The sequence below is a fragment of the Aplysia californica genome, unplaced genomic scaffold (assembly GCF_000002075.1).
Source record: "Aplysia californica isolate F4 #8 unplaced genomic scaffold, AplCal3.0 scaffold00073, whole genome shotgun sequence".
Classification (NCBI taxonomy): domain Eukaryota; kingdom Metazoa; phylum Mollusca; class Gastropoda; order Aplysiida; family Aplysiidae; genus Aplysia; species Aplysia californica.
The window spans coordinates 1,483,540-1,493,956 of record NW_004797343.1 but is presented as its reverse complement, the minus strand read 5'-3'; the positions used below and the strand labels follow the sequence as shown (position 1 = coordinate 1,493,956).

The 10,417-nt window shown below is 40.6% G+C and overlaps 1 protein-coding gene across 1 annotated transcript in view; it reads right to left on the bottom strand.

The window, feature by feature from the left end:
* Positions 1-10,417, bottom strand: part of LOC101847565 (collagen alpha-1(I) chain) — a gene marked incomplete in the record, with an annotated part of 42,824 nt that overhangs the window by 19,460 nt on the left and 12,947 nt on the right. The window contains 14 exon segments of the mRNA XM_013080066.2: positions 190-288; positions 1,024-1,077; positions 1,508-1,615; positions 2,379-2,477; positions 2,885-2,938; positions 3,813-3,857; positions 4,469-4,576; positions 5,464-5,517; positions 6,204-6,311; positions 7,340-7,438; positions 8,019-8,162; positions 8,821-8,919; positions 9,554-9,652; positions 10,111-10,218. Of these exon segments, the coding sequence (XP_012935520.1) occupies positions 190-288; positions 1,024-1,077; positions 1,508-1,615; positions 2,379-2,477; positions 2,885-2,938; positions 3,813-3,857; positions 4,469-4,576; positions 5,464-5,517; positions 6,204-6,311; positions 7,340-7,438; positions 8,019-8,162; positions 8,821-8,919; positions 9,554-9,652; positions 10,111-10,218 (1,278 nt within the window).

The following is a 10,417-nucleotide window of genomic DNA, read 5'->3' as shown; positions in this document are numbered from 1 at the left end:
CACACACACACACGCACAGACACACCACTCACACAAACACACACACATTTACTCACACACACACACACATCCACACACAGACACACACACGCACACACGTAACAATTATACCGTCGTTGTTGCAATTGAAGTCTGTTAACCTTGTACGAACAAATACACACATACAAAATGACAGACTCATGAACTCACGGGGTATCCGGGACGTCCAGGGGCACCAGCCTCTCCTGGCACGCCACCCTCTCCGTCAATTCCGTTCTCTCCTGGGGGTCCTTGGGGTCCGGGGGGTCCCTGGCCAAAAGAAAAATACAAAATTACTAAAATATGTCTTTAGAATCTCATATGAAAAGACCTTTCGTCATCATCCGTTGCGTTGCCGACTGGTGTGGGCGATCATGGATCTCCACTTCACTCTGTCTTGCCTTGCAGCAATGACGTTTAACTATGACTAAACAACTTTTGTTTTTCAATTTAGTTATGTATAGCGAGTGAGAAACTTTGCAAATTATCTCAAAACTGTGTGTAGATGGGTCAGTGCCTTGGAATTATTGGGTCGCCAAATCTAGACAGATCAAAGCAACGTGCAAGATTGCATTAAATACTCTGAATTCTATCAAAATTGTCGACGACGATGTTTCATTAATTTTAAAAAAATTGATCACAGAGTGATATCAAAGAGATTCCATTGTTTACAGTGTCTCAATTGAATCTAGCACAATCTCTTGCTACTCAAAGACTAACTAAAAATGATCTCAAGTTCACAGCAGACAATGACTTCTTCGAAAAACTACGTGCAGCGTTCAAAAAGAAAGAAGTCATTCCCCAAGTTTTATTTTTGTACAATTCCTTCATAGTCAGAGCAAAGACGCCCCTCGTTAAACGTTATGAAGTAAAAGAATCGGTAATCCTTTAATTAAGTAGCAGACACATGTGTCCGATCATAAGTCCATAGGTAATGCTTTTGAACATTAAAATTTCTAACTATCATACTACATAAATCATAAACTGTGAGTCAAACTAACGTACCTGGAATCCAGTAGGTCCCTGGGGTCCTACACCTCCTGGGCCGCCGGGCTCTCCCTGGAACAATCACAAAGACAGATTAGAGTGACAATATACGCATTTCTTTAAAACACGAGTTTTGGTAAGTTTAAGTAGCATTTTTAAGGCACTTGCAACACAATCAGATCTGTCATATTAATTGTTACCGTCGCTGCTTACAATAATGTTTTTTTTTTCTGTGGTCGTTATTAAAACCGCTGTAATTGATTTTTAAAATATTTTTTTTTTTACTGTAGTTGTTGTTTCTGTTAATTGAACTGTGACTGAATGTAAAACAGTCGAATCACCCGTCACGTTACCGTGGTTTCCTTTCATTTGGCTCTAACATCGCGTTCCATAGCGGACCAGAAATACGCTACAGAGCACGGTTTAAAATATTAAAAATACAAGTCTATACACCAAAGTGCACGGTCTAAGATATTACAATACTACAAGTCTATGAGTGTACCTCGGGTCCGGGCATTCCTCTCTCTCCGCGCTCGCCGCTGGGGCCAACATCTCCGGGGGGTCCTCTCTGTCCGGGGCCACCAGCAATGCCGGCCTTTCCTGGGGATCCCTGGAGGAGAACAAGTTCAAAAGATATCATTAATATTACGTGTCATACAATATATTCATACCTTCCTATAATGTTTCTCCAAAAACTTCATTTCCAACTCAGAATGAACATTAATATTCCACCAAATGTGAGGCAGCGTGGTGGAATCAGGCTCTCGTCAAAATCATCAAAGTGAAGAAACTTGCATTTTCCCGCAGGTTTGTGAATTTTTATCAAATTATTGTTTTTGGGCTCAACATCTTTCATGCTCATTAAAGAACTCATTTCTGTCTGTATTTTTCGAAAAACGTTGATTAAAGGCACAAAAAATGTAAATTTTCAGTTACCACGGACTCTTAAGCTAAGGAAATAACTAATCTTTGGCGGCCGTTTTCTCACTAATTTTACCTCTGAAAACAGGTGACGCCCACCTCCTTTTTTCGCAAATATCTCGACTTTTATTCAAGATAAATGGATATTTTTAAATCCAATTAAAGACAAGTGAATAAGCTTTAAGATGACACCAAATACTCTACATGACCAAAAATTGACGAGAGCCTGATTCCACCACGCTGCCTCACAAATACTTCTTTGTCCAACCAAGGACGTTCAGTTCTATTCAAACGTCCATATTCAACAAAAACATTTTCTATTCCATTCAAAACTTTCAAATTATATTCAAAGTTCACATATCTCACTCAATCAAAATTTTCTCTCGTTTGGTAATACTTATTATCTGTGTCCTGTGTTCAGTTACTGTTCCAGAAAGTAAAAAGCAACTCACTCTCTCTCCTTGGGGTCCCTGGGCGCCCTGGAGACCAGTAGGTCCAGGCTGTCCGGGGGGTCCCATTTGTCCGGGGCGTCCATCAGATCCAGAGGGTCCCTGAGGTGAACCAAACAAAATAGCTATTTTATACTATTTCAACGTTTACTGTGAGGCTTTAACGAGTTTTAAAACCTGATCTTTCAACAGAAATGTGATTCGACAAGAATCGAATTTACATGTACTCAAAATCATAACGTCCGTAAATTAAGCTTAAGTAAAATTTTTTATTGGTCTCATTTCATATGATTCATTACTATAAATGCAATTAGCAATACTATTATGTAACAAAAAAGAACACTCTGACAATTTTGAAAAACAAATCAATTGCAATACAGGTATAATGTTGCAATTTGTAATTCTTCACAAATTTTTAACCAGCTCTTTCAAAAACAATTTGGTATGTCCCAGGGAACAAAATGTAGGAAATTGTATAAGCTTAAGGATTCTTGCCACTTTCTACTTACAGGGGGTCCTGGGGGTCCGCTGGAACCATCAGCACCTGGGGGTCCGGGAAGTCCCTGGTGGGAGGATCAAAGGATGCTTTTTTAGTTTTTAGTAAACATTTTACGGCATTTGCAACACAATTAGGTCATACCATAAGTGAGGAAGATTAGATGTGTTAAAAGAGAGCCACAAAAAACAACAACAGAAGGAGCGATAAGGACGATAGATGTTTGGTCGGAGAGAAGGGGAAAAATACACTAGAGCATCATGTATAATTTTCTTGCTCAAAGGATGTGATAAGATCAATAAATGAGGAGAATTCACTTTTTTCCGGAGGAGAAATTCCTCGTTGGTATATAAAGAGAGAGCAAAAATAATTTAATGTATTATTATGCAAAAACTTATAAAGTGTTTAGTCCAGACAGGTACAATGTAAACCACAGTAGAGTCTTTCAATAAATACGAAGTTTTAAGACTTTGTCATAAATATAGGTGAAAAAGAAGAAAGAAAAAAAGAAGAGAACAGGAGAAAAATAACCCAGCAAGATTTGACTATAGAAGGGAAAATCTCCTCGTATATGATAACAGACAAAAAACCTCGTCCCAGTATATTTATACATTCCAAGCAAACTTCATGTTTACACTCGCCCCCTCCCTCTCTCTCTCTCTCTCTAATTTATCTATCTCTCGCTATCACTCTCCTGTTTATCCTCTCTCTCTCTCTCTCTCTCTCTCTCTCTCTCTCTCTCTCTTTCATACACACACACACACACACACACGCACGCACACACACACACACACACACACACACACGCACACACACACACACACACACACACACACACACACTTTTCTTCTGTTTCTCTCTCATTTTCAGTCTCATATCACACTGTTCTCTCCCTCTCAAAGGTGCAACAAAACCAAAATTAAAGATATTCCTCTACTTACGAGCTCTCCGCTGGGTCCTGGGGGTCCGGCTCTGCCGACAATTCCCTGGAAGAAAATTAAATAAACAATAAAACAATACAGTACATGACGTAGCGTAGATCACATGTTAAAAAAATGTTTTTAACCCCCCAAAAAGAAAACCCTTTTGTCTCGTGCATGCAATGGGGAAGCGCCTACTTATGCTTGGGGCAGAAAGTAAACAGAATCACTTAGACAAACTAAAGGTAATTGGTTAGTTTACTCTAGATTAATTACTTTGAGAAGCACATAGACACAGTTATGGTCATTCAGCGCAGTAAAAACGCAAGACAGACAGACAGACAAACAGACAGACAGACAGACAGACAGACAACAAAATAGAGGGAAGAAAAAAAGCAGGCCATACCACTGGTTTCCCACCCCCCTTTCCACATGGGAATTGAGTATACTTTAAATAACAGGTATATTGAACAATTAGGAGGTGCAGGTCACATCAGAGTGATCACCAACGACCATCTGACAAGGATGCCGGGACACGTCGTATCAACAGACAGACCGACAGACCGACAGACCGACAGACAGCCAGACAGCCAGACAGCCAGACAGCCAGACAGCCAGACAGACAGACAGACAGACAGACAGACAGACAGACAGACAAAGACGACTGATGTACTCACGGCACTGCCTGGCTCTCCACGGGGTCCTCTCTCTCCATCAACTCCCTCAGCTCCCTTAGATCCGGGGGATCCGGGGGATCCGGGCATTCCACGGGATCCGGGCACGCCCTGACGTCACACGCGAAGAAAAACGTTAGTGGAACGAGGGATTTGTGTCATTTTTCAGGAGAGTTCAGGTTGTTTGGTGGCTATAGGTGTGTGTGTGTCTGAGCCGTAAGTCCTTATTCAATGTTGATAGACCATATGAAAGGAAGAGAGAGAGAGAGAGAGAGAGAGAGAGAGACAGAGACAGAGAGAGAGAGACAGAGAGAGACAGACAGACAGAGAGAGACTGAGAGAGAGACTGAGAGAAAGAGAGAGACTGAGAGAGAGAGAGACTGAGAAAGAGACTGAGAGAGAAAGAAAGAGAGAGAGAGAGAGTCTGAGAGAAAGAGAGAGACTGAGAGAGAGAGAGAGAGACCGAGAAAGAGAGAGAGAGAAAGAAAGAGAGAGAGGGACAGAGACAGAGACAGAGACAGAGATAGGGGTTATGCTAAACATCTAGAAAAGTGTCTCAGAACTGCTCATTTCAATCAAGATCACAAATGACAACATTAGAACCCTGTGTTAACATGTTTTAAAAGTAGCCTTCAATAAGCTTACTTCTAATAAAAAAGTAAACATTTTAAGCAGATACCTTTAATTATTGTGATATTCTGACTCATGTGTTTTCATAATACTAATGATATTACGTAGTAGGCTTAATTATGCTGTCCAGTTCAATTTTATTAAAAAAAGAAATGGTCAAAGAGCGGTACTGTCAAATAGATATCATTATTTAATTGACTGTTGTATACGTGGAACATGGTTTATGAATATAAATTATCTTTGATTAAAAAAAAAAAAGAAGAAGCTCGTAATATTTATGTCCAACTGCTATTTGCTATTCTCATTAACTTCCAGGTTAGAACTTCAACTATATTATGACGCACTGCCTCATGAATATTCATACTTACGCGGTCTCCCTGGCTTCCGACGGGTCCGATGGGTCCCTGAGCTCCGCGCTCTCCCTGTAGGAAGTAAAATAGATTTGTCAAAATAGTCTTCGTAGGCAAAAAAAAAAAAGAAAAAAAAAGAACAAGAACAAGAACATCCTCCCCCCCCCGAAAATATAAACGAATAAGAAAAAAACAAAAACAAAAAAAACCCGGATACGTATAGTCATATTATGTGTTACTGGAAGAAAATAGTCTCGTTAACATACACATTCAGGTTACAACTCACACGCAAAAACACACACACACACACACACACACACACACAATCACACACACACTCACATACAGCGAGCGCACACCCGAGCAAACGCAAGTATCGACCTTGGTACACTGTAACCTAAACGAACATATGCACATACAAAAACATAAACAAACACATTACACACACACACACACGTACACACACACTGTGGGGAAACAACACACACACACACACACACACACACACACACACACACACTGTGGGGAAACAACACACACACACACACACACACACACTGTGGGGAAACAACACACACACACACACACACACACACACTGTGGGGAAACAACACACACACACACACACACACACACACACACACACACACACACACACACACACAAAACGTTCACTTTGGAACACTGTGGCATAAACAAGCAAACAAACAAACAAAGAAGCACAACAGCCAATCAACAAACAAAGTCCAACAACTCACTCTGGCTCCAGCAGGTCCGGGCAGACCGGGACGTCCCAGCTCACCAGCAGATCCTGGGGCTCCCTTCTCTCCAGCAGATCCCTTGTATCCGGGCACTCCGGGGTCTCCCTGGCGAGGTGAGCAAGTCAGCCAGTCAGTAGGCCAGTCAGTCAATCGGTAAGTCAGTATATCAGTCAGTCAGTCAGTCAGTCAGTCAGTCAGTCAGTCAGTCAGTCAGTCAGTCAGTATGTCAGTCAGTCAGTCAGCCAGCCAGTCATTCAGTCAGTATGTCAGTCAGTAGGTCAGTAAATAATAATGGGTTTAACCTCCTAAATGCCTGGCTTTAAACTGCATTAACTCTCAAGAAGCCCTATCCTGGTCGAATAGCCTCTGGATAAAATTTCATGTCTTCACACTTTCCTGTACATCATTCTAAATAAATCTGACGATTGCAGTGAAACCTGATCTAACGACCACTTGTTTAAGGGGTCTAGCTACTCACAAAAGCTATTTTCGTTGTTGATGCATCTTTTCAATGCAAACTTTTACATAATCTGCAGTACCCTCCAAGAAGTAATTCAAAACATTAACCAAATTTTCAACCCTAATATGTTTTGTAATACTGGCGGCCATATTGAAATTATATAGATCTAATACTTAGGAAAATCCTAAAATTTTGAAAACCAAAAGGCATAATACTAATTTTTAAAACAAATATAAATCTATTAGAAATAGTTATAGGTAACTGGCATATTTTTACATAATCTTAAATTTCAAGGACTTTAAAAGTGCGTGAGGAACTTTTTTTTGGTGGAAATTTTGAGCTTAAAAAGGCTTTCAAAAGCAGATTTCCCTGGCATCAACTAAATTTAGCAAAAAATCTGATTCAGCAGTGAACAAAGGTGTTAAAAAAGATGCTTTCCAGGAAATCAATAATTTCATCGAACATTGACCAAAAACGTTACCCGCTAGACGAACAAACACTTCCCATTTCCTCTCTTGCATATATCTTATAATGGCACGGTATAAGACGACCACCTGTCTGATATATAAAGACCCCATATAACACAATCATCGGTCTAATACAGCCACTTTTCTCCTTGGTAATGCGTGGTCGTCTCAGACAGTTTCGACTGCAGTTCCAACTATTGTCTCACCTGAGCTCCCTTGTTGCCTTGAAGTCCAGGGCTGCCGTTCAGACCGCTAGGTCCACGGGGTCCGGGGTATCCGGGGGATCCAGCGTTTCCAGGGTCTCCCTGAGGATGGACAGAAGAGGAAATGAAACAATTTGCTATGAGAGAGAGAGGGGGGGAGAGGGGGGGAGAGGGGGGAGAGGGTGAGAAGGATAGAAGGAGGGGAGAGAGGGAGAACAGGAGAGAGAAAGAAGAGAGTGTGTGTGTGTGTGTGTGTGTGTGAATGTGTGTGTGTGAATGTGTGTGTGTGTGTGTGTGTGTGTGTGTGTGTGTGTGTGTGTGAATGTGTGTGTGTGTGTGTGTGTGTGTGTGTGTGTGTGTGTGTGTGTGTGTGCGCGTGTGTGTGTGTGACATGCATTAAGAATGAGAGAAAAGAGAGAGAGAAGGAGATACGAAACAAATGAGAGTGAAATATATAGATCAATGTGTGTCAAGCTGAACAAATGAACAGACAAAGGGATCGACAGATTTAAAAAAATAGTTTAGTTTTCGTAGCAGTTTTATGGCATTTGAAACACAATCGGGACACACGAGTGCCTAGGATTAGAGACATTACCAGAGTGAATCAACAAACAAAAGAAAGTGAGGAGACAACGACGGTGAATAAAAAGCAGAACGTTCTTAAGACGTCGGGCGAACTCACCAGAGCTCCCTGCTCTCCAGTAGATCCGGGCATTCCAGTGGCACCTGGACGTCCGACCTCTCCGGTGGATCCTGGGCGTCCGTTCTCTCCGCGGGCTCCCTGGGGTCCGACGGATCCCTTGGATCCTGGGGCACCAGCCTCTCCCTATCACAGGCAAATTTCAAGTTAAAAATAATTGATTAAGGTTGCTTAAATGTATCCACAGGGTGGTTAAAGGCATTAATATTAGGATCAAATAATGATGAATTCACAAACAGAACAGAATTGAAATACAAAGATATGATGCTGTACATTTACCCTTTCAAAGACAGGGTGCTATTAATACAAAGACTGGACATTTATTAACCTTGCAAATACAGGATATTGTTATTAACCTTAAAAAGACATGGTAGTGTTTATTAATCCTACATAGTAGTGTTTATTAATCCTACATAGTAGTGTTTATTAATCCTATATAGTAGTGTTTTTTAATCCTACATAGTAGTGTTTATTAATCCTACATAGTAGTGTTTATTAATCCTACATAGTAGTGTTTATTAATCCTACATAGTAGTGTTTATTAATCCTACAAAGACAAGATATTCTTATTAATCATTAAAAAAACAACAACAACAGGATACCATTTACTAATCCTACAACAATAAGATAATTATTTTTACTAATCAAACAAAGGCAGCGTTTTGTTTATCAATTCGACAAGCCCAGAATATTGTTAATAACTCTTGTCTTTGCCGTCAGATGTAAAACAGCCCAGTAAAGGGACGCTGCGAAGAGCTGATAAGTCCGACGGTTCAGTACTGACCTTAGGTCCCTGTTGTCCGGGGATTCCTGGGGGTCCAGTGGGTCCAATGGGTCCGGGGGGTCCAGAGGGTCCGGGCATACCGTCAACACCACGGAGTCCCTGGAAGGTTAAATGTCATGTGATGTCACAGCTTCAAAACGACCCAACTACTACACTCATCTTATGTCTTTTAGAAGAATGATTGTATGACCATATATTATTATTATTTTGCTTCGGTGCCGGGGATTTCTTTCAGTTTCTGGTAAAGGTTAAACAAAATTATAGAAGTAATAGATTTATTTCTTTTATTTTTACACAAAGTCTGGCGACATTAAAGATAAAAACCAACTTTCCCAACCATTCTACATAAACACTTTTAAAAAGATGTATTTGATTTGAGCAATAATAAGCATACACCTACATCAGATAACAAACAGAAAATAGTGTATGGGGGTCAACAGTTTATAGGTTATAAAATTATTTTCAAAAAGACATGTGACAAACTCTACGACTGTTAGTTTTTCTCTTTTTTGTTGTAGCTTTCGAAAATGATGTGAGCTGATTTTGCTGTTGTTGTTTGTCATGTTGTCTTCACTTTTTTTTTGGTCATTGCTGCTGCTGTTAATGTCGTTGGTGCAGCACATCCAGGCCATCGAAAATGAGAAAGAAACGAAGGAACTTTCAACAATCAGAACCTAATTCGAATTTTAGGTGAGTCTTTAAAATAACAAAGTAATCCAAATGTAGTACTTACAGAGGCTCCGTTGGCACCATCCTCTCCTCTATCTCCGGGGGCTCCACGGGGGCCCTGGGGTCCGGCGGGTCCAGCAGGTCCGGGGGAACCAGAGTCTCCCTGAGGGGTGAGGGGTGAGAGGTGAGTGGTGAGGGGTGAGGGGTTGAAGGTCACACGAAGAGGAGTCGGTTTGAAAGTTTTCCGAATGAAATAGTATACTTTGCATAATGAAGTCCGAGATTGTGTTATTTTAATTGTATGAAATTTAATGAACTTTAGACAGAAAAAGAGGGTGGTAACTTTTGGTAATAATGTTGAATAATGCGCAACAGAACTGAGATTTTGTTATGATTTTTTTCAGGAACATTTTTAATCGAAACAAACACAAAGGAAAACTTGAAATCAAATATTGTGTTTCAATGATGTGAAGGTTGAAGGTTAAGAGCGGGGAAGGTAATTTTAATAGATATTAACATTACTCATTTTAAATGTCAATTGTATTCTGAGAAAACTACGAGGAACCAATAAGAATAAAGTTCAACATTCAATCATCGTCTAAATAAATGTTTAAGACTCACGGGCTCGCCAGAGGCTCCCTCGTTTCCGCGCTTTCCTGGGAATCCGTTGAATCCACGATGTCCCTTCTGTCCGGGCATACCGGGCATTCCTGGGCCACCGTTGGGACCCTGGGGAGGGAAAGATGGACAGAGTGACGTCATTGTCAGATTTCGGGAAAAGACATTACGAGCATAGAAATGACAAGAAAAAGGAGTAAGAGTTTCGAAATTGCTGACTTTAGTGCTCAGATGCAGATGCAGAGTCACTGTTTTTTGTTTGTTTGTATGTTTGCTTGTGTGTTTGTTTGGTGTTCTATTTTTTCTCGGG